The sequence below is a fragment of the Podarcis vaucheri genome (genome assembly GCF_965113315.1).
Source record: "Podarcis vaucheri genome assembly, chromosome: 7".
Classification (NCBI taxonomy): Eukaryota; Metazoa; Chordata; class Lepidosauria; order Squamata; family Lacertidae; genus Podarcis; species Podarcis vaucheri.
This window is the reverse complement of record NC_138765.1, coordinates 5,951,039-5,971,086: the sequence shown is the minus strand read 5'-3', so window position 1 is coordinate 5,971,086 and position 20,048 is coordinate 5,951,039. Positions and strand designations below refer to the sequence as shown.

The window sequence follows — 20,048 nt, the reverse complement described above, 5'->3', positions numbered from 1 at the left end:
TGCCTCCGAGGTGGCCTGGCGCATTGGGAGGGCCCAAAATGGTCATCCAGTCCCCCCCTACCCCACGCAATGTGGGGGTCGCAGCTCCCTGCCTTCACCTGCCACTTCGGGGTGCTTCATGAGGATGAGGAAGCTGTAGCGCAGGGTGGTGCTGGTGGTCTCGGTGCCCCCGAAAAACAGGTTGTGGGTGGTCATCACCAGCGTCTCCGTGTGGAAGTAGCTCAGAGGGTCTTGCTTCTCCTGAAAGAGAGCAGAGGGGAGGCTACATGCGCAAGGATGGATTGCGGATTGTGTTCTCCTGCGGGGGGAAAGCTTGGCTCCCCCCTCCCTTGTGATATTGCAGCCGCCTCCAATTCTTCAGTTCTCTGATTCTATATGCCCACTCGACTGCTTTGATTGGCGGAACTGGCGTGACCACTGGCGCCACGTAACTCCTGTTCCGCAGCTGCAAGAAATCGGTCTTTTAGTGTGGCAGCACCTGAACTTTGGAACTCCCGGCCAATTGACACCAGGCAGGCACCTTCTCTGCGCTTGTTTAGGCAAACCTTACCCAGATGTTTAGAGGGACGCGGGTGGCGCTGTGGGTTAAACCACAGAGCCTAGGACTTGCCAATCAGAAGGTCGGTGGTTCGAATCCCTGCAACGGGGTGAGCTCCCGTTGCTCGGTCCCTGCTCCTGCCAACCTAGCAGTTCGAAAGCACGTCAAAGTGCAAGTAGATAAATAGGTACCGCTCTGGTGGGAAGGTAAACAGCGTTTCCGTGCGCTGCTCTGGTTCGCCCAAAGCGGCTTAGTTTTGCTGGTCACATGACCCCGGAAGCTGTATGCCGGCTCCCTCGGCCAATAAAGCGAGATGAGCGCCGCAACCCCAGAGTCGGCCACGACTGGACCTAATGGCCCTTTTACCTTTACCTTTTACCCAAATGTTTAGAAATCCGATCCATTGCTATTTTAACTTTTACAGTGTCTTAAACTATTGCTGTTAATTTTTTAAAAACTACCATATTTTTTCGTGTATAAGACTAGGTTTTCCCCCCTAAAAAATAATGTTCAAAATTTGGGGGCATCTTACACACAGATAGATCCCCCCCAGTTTCTTAAATCGGAATCTCCCCAAATAGGGGGGTCTTATACATGGGGGCGTCTTATAGATGGAAAAATACGGTAATAATTCAATTTTTTAAAAATCTTTTTGTAAACCACTTGGAAGTTTGCTTGGTTCCTTTTTCCAAACAAGGTGTGCATAAATTTTTACGAATCAAATAAATGAATAGTAGACAAGGCTCTGATAGCCTACTGGAGACCTCAGGGCAGGGGTTTTACCCCAAACGAATTGAACAGCAGGGGTGATGGCTGGTGGTGGCTGAAGGCCTTTGGGTGCTGGGGTGGGTGGGTGTTCTGGGGGCAGCTGGACCCCCCTCCTTGGAGGTACCTGCTCCATGCGGATGAGGAAGCAGTCAATGAAGTCCCGCAGGGAGTCGGGGTCCAGATCCTTTTGGTGGCACCGAATGCGCTCTGCGATAAACTGACGCAGTTTTTCAAAGTTGCGAAAGATTTGGTGATGGGGCCCCGGCAGGACGTCCATGAGGCTGGGGAAGATGTTGTAGAGCTGGGGAAATGGGGAGAAGGAGAGGTAATAATAATAAAATTATTATTATTATTACAGTGGTACCTTGGGTTACATACGCTTCAGGTTACATACGCTTCAGGTTACACACTCCGCTAACCCAGAAATAGTGCTTCAGGTTAAGAACTTTGCTTCAGGATGAGACCAGAAATCGTGCTCCGGCAGCACGGCGGCAGTGGGAGGCCCCATTAGCTAAAGTGGTGCTTCAGGTTAAGAACAGTTTCAGGTTAAGAACAGACATCCGGAATGAATTAAGTACTTAACCCGAGGTACCACTGTGTTATTGTTATTATTATTATTATTTATGCCCTGCCTCTCAATTTTATGATTCTGTGATCCTACTTTTATTTGATGTGACATTTGTTATCATACTGTGTCATCTTATAAATAAAAAGGTAAAGAGACCCCTGACCATTAGGTCCAGTCGTGGCCGACTCTGGGGTTGCGGCGCTCATCTCGCTTTATTGGCCGAGGGAGCCGGTGTACAGCTTCCGGGTCATGTGGCCAGCATGACTAAGCCACTTCTGGCGAACCAGAGCCGCGCACGGAAACGCCGTTTACCTTCCCGCCGGAGCGGTACCTATTTATCTACTTGCACTTTGACGTGCTTTCGAACTGCTAGGTTGGCAGGAGCAGGGACCGAGCAACGGGAGCTCACACTGTTGCAGGGATTCAAACCGCCAACCTTCTGATCGGCAAGTCCTAGGCTCTGTGCTTTAACCCACAGCGCCACCTGCGTCCCATGGGGGTTTTTAAGCAGAGGATATTCCCTAGCTGTGATTTCTGGCTTGCAGAGGGTTGGACTAGATGACTCTTATTGTCCCTTCCAACTCTACAATTCTGCAAGTTGCAGCCCCAAAGGGGTGGAGAGCAGCAAGTGCGTCTCCTCCGATGCTTGGACCCACCCGCTTCCCAGGCCCCTCCTCACCTCCCCCCAGATGGAGCTCATGATTTTGAAGTTCTCGTTGAAGTGGTCCAGGAGGGTGAGGAAGTTGGCGTCTTGGTATTCGTAGCGCTGGCCAAACACCACGGCGCAGATGACGTTGGAGACGGCCCGGCAGACGGGGTTGATGGGGTCGAAGGGAGCCCCTGTGCGGAGAGAGGAAGAGGAAGAGGAGTCCTTGACGCGGCAGCTAAAAAAGCCCATGCAATTCTGGGCTGCATCAATAGGAGTATAGCATCTAGATCAAGGGAAGTAATAGTGCCACTTTATTCTGCTCTGGTCAGACCTCACCTGGAGTACTGTGTCCAGTTCTGGGCACCACAGTTCAAGAAGGACACTGACAAACTGGAACGTGTCCAGAGGAGGGCAACCAAAATGGTCAGAGGCCTGGAAACGATGCCTTATGAGGAACGGCTAAGGGAGCTGGGCATGTTTAGCCTGGAGAAGAGGAGGTTAAGGGGTGATATGATAGCCATGTTCAACTATATAAAAGGATGTCACCTAGAGGAGGGAGAAAGGTTGTTTTCTGCTGCTCCAGAGAAGCGGACACAGAGCAATGGATCCAAACTACAAGAGAGAAGATTCCACCTAAACATTAGGAAGAACTTCCTGACAGTAAGAGCTGTTTGACAGTGGAATTTGCTGCCAAGGAGTGTGGTGGAGTCTCCTCCTTTGGAGGTCTTTTAAGCAGAGGCTTGACAACCATATGTCAGGAGTGCTCTGGTGGTGTTTCCTGCTTGGCAGGGGGTTGGACTCGATGGCCCTTGTGGTCTCTTCCAACTCTATGATTCTATGATTCTATGATTCTAGGGGGCCAGAGCGGCTCCTTCCTTGGAGGACCTCAAGGTGAGCAGGCAAGGAGACCCTTGCCCACAGCTCCTCCCTCCCTCCTGAGTGCACCCCTGGGCCATGTGGTGTGACCAATCCTGGGACCAGCCCTGCCCTTTGAACAGGTCTCTGAGAGCCAGTGTGGTGTAGTGGTTAAGAGCGATAGTCTCGTAATCTGGTGAACGGGGTTCGCGTCTCCGCTCCTCCACCTGCAGCTGATATCCCGCTTTATCACTCCCCTTCAGGAGTCTCAAAGCGGCTCACATTCTCCTTTCCCTTCCTCCCCCACAGCAAAAACTCTGTGAGGTGAGTGGGGCTGAGAGACTTCAGAGAAGTGTGACTGGCCCAAGGTCACCCAGCAGCTGCATGTGGAGGAGCAGGGAAGCGAACCCGGTTCCCCAGATTACGAGTCCACTGCTCTAACCACTACACCATGCTGGCCTGCACCTCAAATCACTGATCTGGAAAATGGAGAAAGGGGAGGCAAGTGTAGCTTCCCTTGCCGCAGAGTGGATCCTAAGAATACCAGAAGAGCCTGGTGGCTGGATCAGGCCAGAGGGAGCCCATCTAGGCCACCATCCTGTTCTCACATAGAACCTAGGACTCAAGTGTGGGATGTAAACACAGGAGCAGTCAATGACAACATTCCTAGAGTGTACATGCTAGATCATGGGGATGGATGTCTGTCCAGCAAGCAGGTAAACTTCCTGGGGACGGACTTCCTTCGCATGTGACCAGAGGTGGGTGTGGCCTCACCTGTGCAGGTAAATGATAAAAGCACAGGGCAGGCAGCCATCTCTCTCTCTCTGCCATCTTCCTTCGATGAGGAAACATCAAAGGATGCTCTCTTGGCTCTCAGCCAAGAGAGGAGATAAGGACTATCTTGCTACAAGATAGATTCTGATATGTAACCTTTTTAAGCCTGTCTGCCTTCTGGGATCATATTGTGAACAGAACGTGAGTAAACTCTTTTATACTTTTATAAAGACTGTGTTGTGTCTTGTATTTTAAGAGGGAACAAAGGGGAAATTACCAGAGTAATTATTATAGAGGTTCTAGCGAACCTGTGCAAGCGTTACTGTTGCGAACTTAAAGGGGAATGTCTATAAACTCTGCTGATATTTTGGGAAATTGTTAGCACAAGTTGGATAAGGATATAATCCCACAATATATCCTCTCCTGCACCCCAGAACATTCCCACATCAAGATAGTCTGCCTCTGGAGCTGGAGGTTCCATAAGAACAGAAGAAGAGCTTGTTGCATCAGGCCAAAGGCAGCCCATCTAGTCCGGCACCCATATCTCCAACAGTGGAGGAGGCAGAGCAAAGCCGTCCTGGTTAGTCACCATCTCCTCTTCTGAAATCCTCTCCCGCCCACCAGGTGAGGACTCACCGCCAGTTTTCTTGAACTCCTGGACCAGGAACTGGGCCTCCTCCTGGATCCGGCCTTCAATGCTGCTCGTTCCCATTCCAAAGTTCTTCAGGGTCTGCAGAGCGAAGCGGCGAAGGACCTTCCACTTCTCCCCGTTGGAGAAGGCGATGCCTGTAGGAGTCATGGGGAGCTGTGGGTCGAGGGGAGCTTGGAGGGGGGGGGCTGGGTGCCTGGTCTCCCTGCCCAAAGCTGATTTCCTCCCTTCCGCTCCAAGGGGACACCCCAAGACCTTCCTGAGGGGCAGCCCCTCTGGAAGTCAAGGTGAGGAGGTGGCTTGGGAGGTCATGAAAGCCAGGGGTGGCTAATTGATGAAGTACAACTCCCCTTCTCCCCCTTTACCCTTGGCTGTGTGGGTTGCTGGGAGATGTAGTTCAGCAACCTCTGGAATAGTAGAATCGTAGTGTTGGAAAGCCTCAGCCCAGTATTCCTGAAGGAGCATCTCCACCCCCATTGTTCTGCCAGGACGCTGAGGTCCAGCGCCAAGGGCCTTCTGGTAGTTCCCTCGCTACGAGAAGCCAAGTTCCCCCTGGTGTTTAGTCAAAATCTTCATTCCTGTAACTTGAAGCCGTGGGTTCGCGTCCTACCCTCCAGAGCAGGAGAAAACAAGCTTGCCCCCTCTTCCATGTGACAGCCCTTCAGATATCTGAAGATGGTTATCATCTCTCTTCTCAGTCTCCTCTTTTCCAGGCTAATCCTACCCAGCTCCCTCAACCGTTCCTCATCAGGCTTCGTTCCCAGACCCTTGACCATCTCAGTTGCCCTCCTCTGCACACCTTCCTGCTCATCAAAATCCTCCTTAAATTGTAGTGTGCAAAAGTGGACACAGCATTTCAGGTGTGGTCTGACCAAGGCAGAAGAGAGCAATACGATCACTTCCCTTGATCTGGACACTAGACTTCCGTTGATGCAGCCTAGAACAGCAGTAGCTTTTGTTGTTGCTGGATCACACTGTGGACTCATGTTCAGCTTGGGGTCCACCAAGACCCTGAGATCGTTTCCACAAGCCAGGTGTCCCCCAGTCATTGATAAACACCCTGGAGTTGACTCCTCTTTCACATCCTTCTGGTAAGAGTTGTTTGAGAGGCAGACAGAGGTTGCCTGGGGGGTTGGGGTGGCGGCAGAGGTCCGGGGCTGACCCTCCCTGGAGACATTTCAGCAGAGGGTGGAGAGAGATATTTTGGAGAGACTGGAATAGCCAGATCCTATCTTGCAGACCCTGCACTGAGCTTGGTCCTAGACATCCCTTTTAACTCTATCCCAGGGGTCTGCAACCCGCGGCTCCGGAGCCGCATGTGGCTCTTTTACACCTTTGCCTCGGCTCCGGGGTGGATACTAGCGAGGGGAGGAGGCGCATTGTGCGCCCCGACACTCCCCACTGTGGCGGGCGCTGTACTGGCTGTGACGTCGCATGGGGGCGGTGCGTGCGTTAGTCACGCGCCGTCCCGACGTCACCTTCCCGGTTTTGCGGCTCCCAGTTGTTTTTTTCTTCGGAAACGAGTCCAAGTGGCTCTTTTTGTCTTAAAGGTTGCAGACCCCTGCTCTATCCCATTGCTGTTTTTAAATCTACCCCTCTGGCCGCTAGCACTAAAGTGACCTCCTTAGCTAGCTGACCTTTGGGGTGGGGGCCGTTGTTGGGATACTGCCAGGGAGATAAAGTCCATCATGGCCGCGAGCCGTCTGCCGGACGATCCATCGATCTCCCGTAGGCACGCAGTATCAGCAATTAGCGACATGAGTTTCTAGAAACAAGCTTGCCACATTCTAGAGCTCATGCACACTCTATCAGCAGATAACGCACAGCCAAAAGTTGCACTCAGGAGAGCATTATTTACAAGTTTTATTCAGCGTTGATCAGAACAAAGAAAGACATGACTGCCTGCGTCAGTGTCTCCAGCACAGAGAGAGAACGAAAGCGAAGACACAACAGAAACATCCTGTGAAAACAGGAAATATGCAGGCTCTGTGACTCACAGCCTGCTCCCTTTTAAGGTGGAACGGAAATATCCTAACAGCCGTCTTCTTACCATTGCCCCTGGTGAAGCGATAGAAAACTGGGAAGTCACCACGGCCGCTGAAGTCATCCGCCTGGTCCACCAAGGCCTCCTTGACCGCCTGGTATCCGCAGAGGACCACGCAAGGCAGTGAGCCCAAGTGGATGGTGTAGATGGGGCCATAGCTCTCGCTGAGCTGCAAAAGGGAAGGACAGTTGCACAGGATTTGAATCACAGAATCGTAGGAACGTATGATCCTGGCTCCTGGATCAGGCCAATGGCCCACGTGGCCCAGGATCCTGTTCTCACACTGGCCAGCCAGATGCCCATTATGAAAGCAGGATTTGAGCGGCAGACCCCTCTCTCCACCTGTAGCTTCCAGCAACTGAGCATCGCTGCCTGAAAATGATTTACAGATGTTATTTAACTCCCAGGCGCTGTGGATTAAACCACAGAGCCTAGGGCTTGCCGATCAGAAGGTCGGCGGTTCAAATCCCCGTGACGGGGTGAGCTCCCATTGCTCGGTCCCTGCTCCTGCCAACCTAGCAGTTTGAAAGCACGTCAAAGTGCAAGTAGATAAATAGGTACCACTCCTGCGGGAAGGTAAACGGAATTTCCGTGCACTGCTCTGGTTCGCCAGAAGCGGCTTAGTCATGCTGGCCACATGACCCGGAAGCTGTACGCCGGCTCCCTTGGCCAATAAAGCGAGATGAGCGCCGCAATCCCAGAGTCATCCACGACTGAACCTAATGGTCAGGGGTCCCTTTACCTTTAGACTTGCTAAAATGTATAAGACTGAATCATATAAATGCTGGAGATGCAATGAGGCCGAAGGTACGTTCTATTATATGTGGCGGACTTGTAAAAGACTATTGGGAAATAATTTATAATGAATTGAAAAAAATGTTTAAAAGTACTTTTCCAAAAAGACCAGAGTCCTTTTCTCTCTCCAAATCCTTTATTATTTTATTCTCATAATATACATTCTTTACAACAAACAACTCCAAAATAAACGGACAACTCCAAAATAAAATCACATGTAACAAAACCATGAGTCTCATGTTTTCATTTACACTGATCTCCTCTCCGATACCTTTACTTGATTTTTGTTGCTGCTTTCTGCTTTCCTTATAGAATCTTTATAAAAAATCAAATCTCTTCAATCCTATACCAATCTTTAACAATTTCAATGAATCCCTTCACCTCCCTCCTCACAGCCCGGTACTTCCCTCCACCTGTGTGCAATCTTCTTTACTTGCTATTATTTTTGTTATTGTTGCATTATTCACTTTATTTGTTATTCCATCCTTAATATATTATTATCCTATCTCCTTGCGCCTTTTAAACTTTTGCATATTGATTTTTAAGCTCCAGCACCGACTTTTTTCATGTATTCTGTGAAGGGATGATGAGCTGCTTGTGCGTAAAATCGTAGTCCCTCAGAGTTTGTTCAAGCCCACAAACCTCTGTCTGTGACGGAGCCCCTCAGACATGGCTCCTCTAGTCACTTGCAGATTCCGACAGTAGATAGGTAGCCGTGTTGGTCTGTCATAGTCAAAATAAAAAAAATTCCTTCCAGTAGCACCTTAAAGACCAACTAAGTTAGTTCTTGGTATGAGCTTTCGTGTGCATGCACACTTCTTCAGATACACATTCTTCAGATACACATACACTTCTTCAGATTCCGACAGTGGTTGCTTTCAGAATCGCTTCCAGCATAAAAGCTCTTTAACGGAAACACGTCTTCTGGACTCGTGGCGTGACAGTTTCCGGCGAGGAGTGGGTCTCCCTATGGGAGGTCCAGAAACCTCCCCACTGTTCTCGCTGGACGTGTCCCTGAGCCCTCCCTCTTGCTCGCTTTCCCTCAGAGACCCACCTCTCCCCCTGCTGGTTCCTGCTTCAGCTGCAGGGTCTCTCCCAACCTCCGTGAGCCCTTCCACCACCTGTCCCTCCGATGGCAGTTCCCTGACATATTCCTTAACACATTCCCACAGAGTCCTTTTCGTTGGGGATAATTCAGATGGAAATTCCCAGGTGTCATACAGGCTATTTATGTGTGCTACCACTGCGGCCCACGTTTTCTTAGCCCCCAAAATGGAAAACGGGTGAGGAGAAGAATGGCATCTCAAACTGAAGGAATACGCGCAGCTGGCAGACTTAGCTTATACAGTGGTGCCCCGCAAGACGAATGCCTCGCAAGACGGAAAACTCGCTAGACGAAAGGGTTTTCCGTTTTTTGAGCTGCTTCGCAAGACGAATTTCCCTATGGGCTTGCTTCGCAAGACAAAAAGAATAAGAATAAGAATATCTTTATTGTCATTGCCCTATTCGGGGACAACGAAATTACTTGACTGCTCCATAAAAACACTAATTAAACAATACAATATAATACAGCAAGGGAGATGAGATGAAAAGTCCAATATCCACCCACAAAGTGATAACGGCAGCCCCAGATCTTCCAGTTTAGACATCAGACGTTGTGGTAGAATGGTATTAAATGCCGAGCTGAAATTTAAAAAAATTGGAAAACGTCTTGCAAGTTTGTTTCCTTTTTCGTAAAACCGTTAATACCCAGGGTGCATTGCCTGAAGAGGTGCAGTTGCGACTTGACTTCGAGGAGCAACTCATAGAACGCGGTGTGGTAGCCTTTTCTGAGGTTTTTGAGGACTTTGCTGATTTTTGAAGCTTTTCCAAAACTTCTTTTGCAGCCGTTTGGTAAGTTAAACTTTTTAAACTTTTTTGGGGTTTTTGGATTTTGGGTTGGGGTGTTTGGAATTCAAGGACTTGGTGTTGGGGAGGGGTTTGCAAGAATCTGGGAGCTTGTGTTGTTTTTTTTTTTTGAATTTTTATGATTTTCTGTGACCATTGGGGGACTCTGCTGTTTTTTTTTTAAAAAAAATTCTGGGTTTGAATTTCTGTGTGGTGGGTGGCTGGGGGAGCAGTTGGGGAGGGGTTTGCAACAGTTGGGGAGGGGTTTGCAATTTCTGTGTGGTGGGTGGGTGGCTGGCGAACAGTTGAGGTTTTTGAAGACTTTGGTGATTTTTAAAGCTTTTCCAAAACTTCTTTTGCAGCCATTTGAGGATTTTGAAAACTTTTTGGGGGGGTTTTTGGATTTTGGGATGGGTGTTTGGAATTCAAGGACTTGGTTCTGGGATTGAATTCCTGTGTGGTGGGTGGCTGGGTGCTTTTGAATTTTTTGGGTGTGAAGCACTGGTTATTCCCCCCCCCCGAGTTTACGAAGCTAGGAGCTGTGCTGCCATGGGACCGAAGAAGACTGCTGCTGCAGAGGCCGGCGAGAGGAAGAAGGAGAAGGTGACACTGGAAATAAAGAAGGAGATCATCCGGAAGCACGACGGTGGTATGCATGTGACAGACCTCGCCAGGGAGTACGGCAGGAACCCACCGACCATTGACACCATCCTGAAGATGAGGGAGAAGATCCTTGCAACTGATGCAGCCAAGGGAGTCACCAGGATCGTGAAGAACCGCCCAGCTGTTCTGGAGGAGGTCGAGAAGTTGCTGCTCATCTGGTTAGAAGAGAAGCAGCATGCAGGGGACACAGTGACTGAGGCCGTGATTTGTGAGAAGGCCAAGGCCTTGCACGCAGACCTCATCCGGGAACAGCCAGGAACCTCAGGCGAGCCAGAAGTCTTCAAGGCAAGCAGAGGCTGGTTTGACCAGTTCAAGACGAGATCTGGAATCCACAGCATGGTCAGGCATGGAGAGGCTGCGAGTTCTGATGTTCCTGCGGCTGAAGACTTTGCCTTGGAGTTCCTGGAGGCTGTGAAGACGGAGGGCTACGTTCCACAGCAGGTCTTCAACTGCGACGAGACCGGGCTGTTTTGGAAGAGGATGCCCAAAAGGACTTTCATCACTCAGGAGGAGGCCAAGTTGCCTGGCCACAAGCCCATGAAGGACCGTCTGCTCTTCTGTGCCAACGCAAGCGGCGACCTGAAGATCAAGCCCCTGCTGGTGTACCACTCGGAGAACCCACGGGCCTTCAAGAGACACAAGATCAACAAGGAGCGGCTGAGTGTCATGTGGCGATCCAACAGTAAGGCTTGGGTCACACGTGTTCTGTTTGTGGACTGGGTCAATCTTGCTTTTGGCCCTGCTGTCAAACAGTACCTGCTGGACAACGACCTGCCGCTGAAGGCTTTGCTTCTGATGGACAATGCTCCTGCTCATCCTAAAGGCCTTGAGGAGGACTTATTGGAGGAGTTCAGCTTCATCAACATCATGTTCCTGCCGCCTAACACCACGCCACTGCTCCAGCCGATGGATCAGCAGGTCATCGCCAATTTCAAAAAACTCTACACCAAGGAGCTTTTCAGGCGATGCTTCGAGGTGACTGATTGCACCACCATCACCCTGTGGGAATTCTGGAAGGACCACTTCGACATCGTCACCTGCTTGAAGATGATCACCACGGCCTGGAAAGGGATCAGCCAGAGAAATTTGAATTGCGCTTGGCGCAGCCTGTGGCCGGACTGTGTGGCACCAAGTGACTCTGATGCACCAGAGTCAACAGTGGTGCAGGACATTGTTGCCTTGGGGAGGACCATGGGCCTGGAGGTCACAGAGGAGGACGTCTGCGAGCTGGTGGAGGAGCACGACCATGAGCTGACCACCCAGGAGCTGGTCGAACTGCAGGCAGAGGCTGCGCAGGAGCAGGCCTCGCTGGAAGAGGAGGAAGCAACTGAGGAACAGCTGTCCTCCAAAGAACTGAGGGACATTTGCATGAAGTGGAAGGATGTGCAGGCTTTTGCAGAGCGGAACCACCCTAACAAGCACATGGCACGTGACCTTGCGAACACTTTTGATATGACGGTCATGTCGCCTTTCAGGGAGGTGCTGAAAAGGCGGATGAAGCAGCAGACCATGGACAGGTTCTTAAGCAAGAAGCAAAGAGTGGAAGAGGAACCTTCTTCGAGTTGTCCCCCAGAGTCTTAGAAAATGTAATGTACACTTTGTTGATTTTTAAATGTTTTTCCTGTCATGCTTAGAAACTTAATTTATTGTTCCTTCAATTTTTGAAATGCTCTTTACAGTATGTGTGACTTTAAAGAGCACTTAATAAACTCTTGTTGTACCAAATCTGGCTTTGTTTGGACTTTTTTTGACCATAGGAACGCATTAATTGAATGTCAATGCATTCCTATGGGATTTCGTGCTTCGCAAGACGAAAAATTCGCTAGACGAAAAAACTCGCAGAACGAATTAATTTCGTCTTACGAGGCACCACTGTAGAATAAGAGAACAAGACGAATATACGTTTAAAGAAGAATGAAAAGTGTTTAATGGGTGAAAATTGTGTACATTTGAAAACATTGGCAGCATTAAGATAAATTCAACAGGGTAAATAAGTTTTGATGGGTGTAATAATGGAATATTGAATGGTACAGCTTTTGTAAAATATGCAGGGATCTATGGCATGCAAACTGAACCATGGAAGGAGAAGAGGGGAAGTCATTGATATTTTAAGGTTGTTGAAATGAATAGTCTAAAATGTAAAATACAAAAACTAATAAAAATTATATATGTAAAGAAACATCACTGTCCCTAGCTGTAGAGCTGGAAGGGACCCCCCCAACTCCAGCTCTGCAATTCTATGATTCTATGATTGTGTGCCAATGTGATACTTGATCGCGATGGGAAATTCAATGCAACAAAATCCCAACGGTGGGAATTGCAAAGGATGACATTATTAAATTCCTATGCCACCCTTCATCCGAAGATCAAAAGGTGGTTTGCACTTTAATAACAGAAAAAACACACACCATCATAACGTACAAAAACGATAATCCGAGTATCAGGTTCTTTGATCTTACCATCTCCTACCATTGCTCCTACCATCTCCACAGAAGGACACTGACAGCTCCAGCTCACCTGGGATTAATCTTTAACGAAAGGCCCATTGCGCATTTCTTGGCCCAGAAGCTTCTGTTGCTCAACCCTAATTGCTCAAGGTAATACCTCTTCTCGGATTATACGGACTCACCCATCTCTTCCAGATTTCACCCTGTTTTGGCGGGACTAGAATTTGATGTGATGCCGCCCAGGGTGGCTGGGGCAACCCAGTAAGATGTGTGGGGTATAAATAGTGAGATTATCATTATGGAACGGGACATCCCTATTTTCATCAGAGAAATGTTGGAATATGGCTACCAGATGTCCCCATTTCCCGGGGACAGTCCCCGGATCTACAAATCTGTCCCCGGACAAAATCCGTCCCCGGAATGTCCCCGGATTTCATTTAATGTCCCCGGATTTATATTTGAAGTGTTATAGATTTATTAGTAGGGAATGAATGTTGCTTGGTTGGTTCAATGGCACAAGACATATCATATGGGGACTTCCAGCGAGGCAAAATGGCGGGTGCCATGGCAGCGAGCAGCTCCTGAAGCCAGCCAGAGCCAACTGCGCTACCAGGCTGGTTCCGGGCTGCTGAGATGCCCGCTGCTGCCGCCACTGCCGAGGGGGAACCGGGGACGCCTGGCACGTCAACGGAGGGAACCGCTGACCCTCCCGCGACCCAAATTGAGCCAGGAGCGAGAGCCCAGTGGCGCTCCAGGGCCAGGAAAACCCCCAGAGCTGACACAGGGAGAAAGAGGAGATGAAAAGGAGAAGGAAGAGAGAGACAGAAGAAGGAGAAAAAAGAGGGGAGCCCCAACTTTGCCGTGCCACTGCCGCCACTGCTGAGGAGAGGTAGGAGAGCACTGGGAGGGCAAGGACACGTGGCCGAGCCCAGGCGGATCTGAGCCTACGCCACGGCAGCTGGCATTCCAAGAGAGCAGGCTGGGACCCAGAGGAAGGCTGCGTGACAGAGGAGACCACAGAACAGAAGATATTACTTCTTAATTTTTTTTAAAAATAACTTTTTTTAATAACTTTTTTTTTTGCTGCGGCGAGGCTCCTTACGGGGTCCTTGCCATGGGATCACATTCACTCGGTGCTATACCAGCTGCACTGGCTCCCGGTGGAGTACAGGATCAGCTTTAAGGTGCTAGTTTTGACCTTTAAAGCCCTTCACGGCCTAGGACCCTCGTACCTCCAGGATTGCCTCTCCCGGTATGCCCCATGGAGGACCTCAAGGTCCATAAATAGCAACGCCCTAGAGGTCCTGGGCCGAAGAAAGTCAGATTAGCCTCAATCAGGGGCAGGGCCTTTTCAACACTGGCTCCAACCTGGTGGAATGCTCTGTCTCCTGAGACCAGGGCCCTGATCAGGGATCTGATTTCTTTCCGCAGGGCCTGCAAGACAGAGCTGTTCCGCCTGGCCTTTGGCTTGGACTCAGTCTGACCCTTATGTTTTCCTCCCTTTATGTGATCTATGGGCTACTTTTAAAACGAGGCTGCATTTTAAATTGCATTTTAACCTGTGTTTTAAATTGGGGTCTTCCCCATTATGTTTTTACTGTACTTTTTACTGGTGTTAGCTGCCCTGAGCCCGCCTCTGGCCGGGGACAGTGGGGTATAAATAAAATTTATTTTATTTATTATGATACGGAAGGGGGAGCATGTCTTCTTCACCTCCTTCTTCGCTACAATATATCCATTTATTTCCAATTGTCAATGTCAAAAGGGACTAAAATCTATAAAATTCATAGAAAATCAACGTGCCAATTTGCTCAATTTCTCTAGGACCCCATGACACCTCCCCTGTCCTCCATAATCCCTCAATCAAGGTGTCAAGACCCTAATCCGGTCAAATCGCTCTGCCAAGCCCTTCCTCCGGGCGATGCCAGGTGACAGACTATGCATACATGGACCATTGTCTTCTCAGGATGTGCTTATCCGCGCATATCTCCAGCTCTGCATATTCCCCCCTCCCTCCTCCATATGTTAATCCGGTGTAACCCAACCTCTTCCTAATGTATTCGTGATGTAATCTGTGTAACCCAACCTCTTCTTAATGTATTCATGATGTAACCGGGATGTATTTTGCACTGTATTCTGGGACATGGAGGGAAGTTTCAAAAGTTCATGTCACCCCTTTCTCGCTGTTCAATCTCGCCTTGAACCTGTTGCGCAATAAACTTGGATCTTCTGCAGTTTGCTCCTGTGTCCGGCTGAGCTCATTTTCTTCCGCAGGGACCCGCGGACTTAGTCCAACGAGCTGGGTGGCAGAGTAACCCCGCACCCAGATTTTAGCCGTAACAATTATTATTATTATTCTCTTTTTTTTAAAAAAAGTGTCCCCAATTCTTTGAAAAAAATCTGGTAACCTTATGTTGGAGGGTATGCTATCCCGGCCAGTAGCCATCAATAGCCATCAGCTGGAATGGGAAACTTGCAAAGTCAGAGGGGATGTGAGGTGCACTTGGTGCTTCGCAGGTACCTCTGTTCACACAGCCAGGCACTGCCTCCCCATTGCCCTGACTGTCAAGTCCGGCTGGGAAATTAGTTTCACAGTTGCCCAGACCGGACGCATCAGCTAGTCAGCTGTTTAGCCAGGATTTAAGTCATGAAAAGGAAGATTTCCCCAGCTGATTATGCTTCCCAAACCTCTTTTATCTAATCCCAGGTGCTGACTCACTTTCCAAATGATGAGGGAAAAGGTGGGTGGGGGACAAATTGACTCCCCTTCCCCATTCTAGAGAAATTATGCCGGCCTGTCACCTTCTGGTAATGGTAGCCAAGATGGACCACCTCTGCCACAGTTGGAAGACCTCTGCCAACTGTGGAAGAACGGCAGATGAAGATGATGGACTTTATGGAGCTAGCTGACCTCACTGGAAGAATCCGCGACCAGAAAGAAGAGGAATATCAAGAAGATTGGAAGAAATTTAAAGACTATTTGAATAAATATTGTAATATTAAAAATTAGAAGTTCCAAGGGAAAAATTTGATAAAACCTAGTGCTAGGATTTGCTGAAATAATTTTGGAAATTGGGATGTAGAAAGGGGAGGTATGGGGAAGTCGGCGAAGTAAGGTTTAAGAAAAAAGGATATGAAATTATACATGTTAGTTTGTGTGTTTGTTTGTTTGTTTTGTGTATTGTTTGTGTATTAAAACTGTGAAAAACCAATAAAATTCTACAAAAAAATAAAAATAAAATTAGAAGTTCCATTAAAGTACCAAACAGACCTAGGATTAAATTAGGAGTTAGTTAAATAAATGAGATTTAGAATGTTAAGAAACGTTAGGAAATCTGATTATAATTGGAATATTGTCTTTGAATAATGATATTGGAAAACTGTTACATTCAGATACAAGGAAATTCAGATGGGAGGGACTAGAGGAAGTCAAACAATATGTTTATGAGGTTGGAAGTTTAATTAATTAACTAATTTGTGTTGTTTATGTGTTTGTTGTTATATTTTCTGCTTTTATTCGTTTTATTTGCTCTATTTGCTTTTTTATTTTTTGTTTTACTTGTTTTACAGTATGTGTTATATTTGTATGAAACTCAATAAAAATTATTGGGGGGGGGGGAAAGATGGACCACCTCTGCCTGCTCCTGGTATTTTGAGCCGTGGCTTGGCTGTAGTTACTGAATGGGGTGCAGAATCAAAGAATTATAGTATTGTAGAGTTGGAAGGTACCCCTGAGGGCCATCTAGCCCAACCCCCTGAAATGCAGGAATATCAGCTAAAGCATCCCTGACAGGGACCCCTCCAACCTATACTAAAGACCCTCCAAGGAACACAAGAAATACCAACAGTGGAAGATTGGCAGATGAAGATGATGGACTTTCCGGAGCTAGCCGATCTGACTGGAAGAGTCCGTGACCAGAAGGAGGCGGACTATCAGGAGGAATGGAGGAAATTTAAAAACTTTAGGAGATGCTTTAGGAGATACGAAAAAAAAAAAAAGGTTTACAAATGGGTAAAAGCTTAATGGTAAGGATTTGCTGAACTAATAAATTGAAGCGGAATACAAAGAAGGGAGGTATGAGGAGGTCTGGGAAATAAGTGTAAGGAAGATATGTTATGGAAAATTATTTGTTTTTTGACTGTTTTTATGTTGTATTTTGTATTTTGTTTCTTTTTATTTTTCATTTTCATTGTTATATTTTAAAAAAACTTTAATAAATATCTTTTTTTTAAAAAAGAAATTTAAAAACTTTTTAGCTAAATATGCTAAGATAATTTAAATTGGGAAGCTTGCAAATGTCAGATAGGCTTAGGATTTAAATATGTAATGTGATGAATTAATATGTTTAAATGCAGAATTGGAAAGAAAGAAAGAAAGAAAGAAAGAAAGAAAGAAAGAAAGAAAGCGGTTAAGTGATTAAGTTAATTTTAGGCGAATATTGGTTTTGGAAAACCGTTACAAAAGATATACACTGAAATTCAACCAGGGGGATATGAGGAAGTCACTTAACAATGTTACTAAGATTGGTTTAAATAAGGTTATGATTTATGTTTGTTTGTCTATCTGGTTTTTTTTTTTGTTTAAAAAATTATTGGAAAATCAATATTTTTTTTGGAAAAATAAATAAATAAAGACGACCCCCCCCAAGGAAGGAGAGTCCACCCCATCCCAAGGGAGTCCATTCCACGGTTGAACAGCTCTTACTATAGTCAGAATCTACTTTCTTGTAACTTGAAGCCACTGGTTCAAGTCTTACCCTCCAGATCAGGAGAAAATGAGCTTGTTCCACCTTTCACGGGACAGCCCTTCAGATATTTGAAGGTGGCTCTCTCCTATCTCCTCTCCCGCAGCCTGAGCAGTGGCCTGGCTGTGGTTACGGAGAGCAGGAAGCAGTCCTCCCACGTTGAGTGTCCCGGTCTTCATGACTCCACAACTGCTGGCTCCGAATAAAATCCATGTCTCGAATTGTACTCTGGCTGTTTTGCAGAGTCTGAGTGACCCCCTGCAAGAGGCCCTGGGCTCTATGGGGAAGCTCTGCTGGCTAAACCGGTTTCACAGGTGTTTGTGGTCGCTGGCTTGGCCGTGAATGATGACAGGTCTGGCGTTTCGCTCAAGCACGAAACTCAACCATTTAAGTTACCCCTGGAAATAGAGAGAGTTTGTCTCTTACCTTTTCCAGAGATCGGTGCATTTCTTTGGGGTCTAACTGGAAGAGGTTGCCTACGAAAGGCAGCGGGGCTGGGCCGGGGGGCATCTTCCCACTCTTCCTGCCCCCCCTTTTCCCATTCAGGTACAAAACCAAGCAGGAAAGGCAGAGCAGCAGCAACGCTGGGGTGATTGCCCCGCTGAAGTCCATGGCTGCAGAGAGAGGATGAAGTGGACTTTCCCCTGTGCACTGAATATATGGGTGCGTATATAATCCCCCCTGTATTTTACTCCTGAAGTTTACGGCTGTTTACAGTCCTGCTTGGGCCTGGAGCCGTCTCTCCCCCGCAAGGCTGTAGGGAAGGTCTGGCAGGGAGCCACGAGGCACGTGCGGCTTTCCTGCCCCCCAGCAGGACGTTGTTGTAAATCAGCCGAGCCGGTGGGGAAAGGCACCGAACTCCAGCTTCAGCTCTCTCTCTCGACGTTGAGAAATTTTCGTTTACATTCCCAGCTTCTAGCTGCCAAAGCAGGATTTTTTGAGTCATGCACACTTTGCATATTGCGGCTTGTGATGACCTGCTGGACTTCTGGTTTTCATTTCACCTGGCTTTCCACTCCCCACACTTTCCCCATTTTAGCCCCATTTCACAGGCCCCACCCAGACCCTGGAAACCTTAATGACACCAGGAGAACCTGACTGCTGGTTTAGGCCCAAGGGTTAAGTCCAGCATCCTGTTCCTACAGTGGCCAAATGCCCCTCTCCCCCCAAGAACTGAAAAACCTAGATAGACTGCCACTGGACCTGGAGGTTCCATGAGAATGTAAGAAGATTCTGGCTGATGGATCAGACCCATCCAGGTCCAGCAATCTGTTCTCAAATGTGGGAACTCAGGGAGCTGAATCATAGAACCATAGAATCCTAGAGTTGGAAGAGACCACAAGGGCCATCGAGTCCAACCCCCTGCCAAGCAGGAAACACCATCAGAGCACTCCTGACATATGGTTGTCAAGCCTCTGCTTAAAGACCTCCAAAGTAGGAGACTCCGCCACACTCCTTGGCAGCAAATTCCACTGTCAAACAGCTCTTACTGTCAGGAAGTTCTTCCTAATGTTTAGGTGGAATCTTCTTTCTTGTAGTTTGGATCCATTGCTCCGTGTCCGCTTCTCTGGAGCAGCAGAAAACAACCTTTCTCCCTCCTCTATGTGACATCCTTTTATATATTTGAACATGGCTATCATATCACCCCTTAACCTCCTCTTCTCCAGGCTAAACATGCCCAGCTCCCTTAGCCATTCCTCATAAGGCATCGTTTCCAGGCCTTTGACCATTTTGGTTGCCCTCCTCTGGACACGTTCCAGTTTGTCAGTGTCCTTCTTGAACTGTGGTGCCCAGAACTGGACACAGTACTCCAGGTGAGGTCTGACCAGAGCAGAATACAGTGGCACTATTACTTCCCTTGATCTAGATGCTATACTCCTATTGATGCAGCCCAGAATTGCATCGGCTTTTTTAGCTGCCGCGTCACACAAGAGCAGAATACAAGAGCAGGAGCCTTCTTGTGGTTTCCAGCATTGGGATTCAAACTTGAGATCAAATTCTGGGGCTTACATTAAGCCCTAAGGATGTGATGGCCACCAATCTAGGTAAAGGTAAAGGGACCCCTGACCATTAGTTCCAGTCATGACTGACTCTGGGGTTGCGGCACTCATCTCGCTTTATTGGCCGAGGGAGCCGGCGTACAGTTTCCGGGTCATGTGGCCAGCAGGACTAAGCCGCTTTGGGTGAACCAGAGCAGTGCACGGAAACGCCGTTTACCTTCCCACTGGAAGCATGCACTTTGACATGCTTTCGAACTGGAAGGTTGGCAGGAGCAGGGACCGAGCAACGGGAGCTCACCCCGTTGCGGGGATTCGAACCGCCAACCTTCTGATTGGCAAGTCCTAGGCTCTGTGGTTTAACCCACAGCGCCACCCGCATGCCGGCCACCAATCTAGATGACTTGGAAAGAGGATTGGACAAAATCAAGGATGAGGAGAGGGCTGTCAGTGGAGGATTTCTGTGCTCTGCCTCTATTATCTGAGTCTAGAAAAATTCAACCTGTGCTTCAGATAGAAGTAGTGCAACTCATGCAACACGTTGGTGATGAATATACACAGAATAATAAATCATACATTCTTTATCAACCTTCTGAGAAAAATGCAAACCATTAAACAAAGCCACAGACTTGCAAACTACCCAACCTAAGGTGAACTTATAATGTCTGG

At 48.1% G+C, this 20,048-nt stretch overlaps 2 protein-coding genes across 2 annotated transcripts in view; both read right to left on the bottom strand.

Annotated features, from left to right (window-relative positions):
* The window catches only part of LOC309536833 (cytochrome P450 2F3-like), a 109,664-nt gene that overhangs the window by 5,060 nt on the left and 84,556 nt on the right, over positions 1 to 20,048 (bottom strand). The gene's annotated exons all lie outside the window — the stretch shown is intronic.
* Positions 20 to 18,269, bottom strand: LOC309536895 (cytochrome P450 2F2-like). The gene is made up of 6 exons (XM_082231284.1): positions 17,809 to 18,269; positions 6,852 to 7,014; positions 4,789 to 4,938; positions 2,554 to 2,714; positions 1,431 to 1,607; positions 20 to 240 (listed from the first exon to the last, which is right to left on the bottom strand). Exons 1-6 carry the CDS (start codon positions 17,992 to 17,994, stop codon positions 58 to 60), a joined length of 1,020 nt encoding a protein of 339 aa, XP_082087410.1. The 5' UTR covers positions 17,995 to 18,269; the 3' UTR covers positions 20 to 57.

Coding starts and splice junctions, on each gene's coding strand:
- LOC309536895 (XM_082231284.1), bottom strand. CDS start 17,994: ATGGACTTCAGCGGGGCAATCACCCCAGCGTTGCTGCTGCTCTGCCTT. Junction 7,015..17,808: donor TGCACCGATCTCTGGAAAAG/GTAAGAGACAAA, acceptor TCCCTTTTGCAG/CTCAGCGAGAGCTATGGCCC. Junction 1,608..2,553: donor TGAGCTCCATCTGGGGGGAG/GTGAGGAGGGGC, acceptor CCATTTCCCCAG/CTCTACAACATCTTCCCCAG.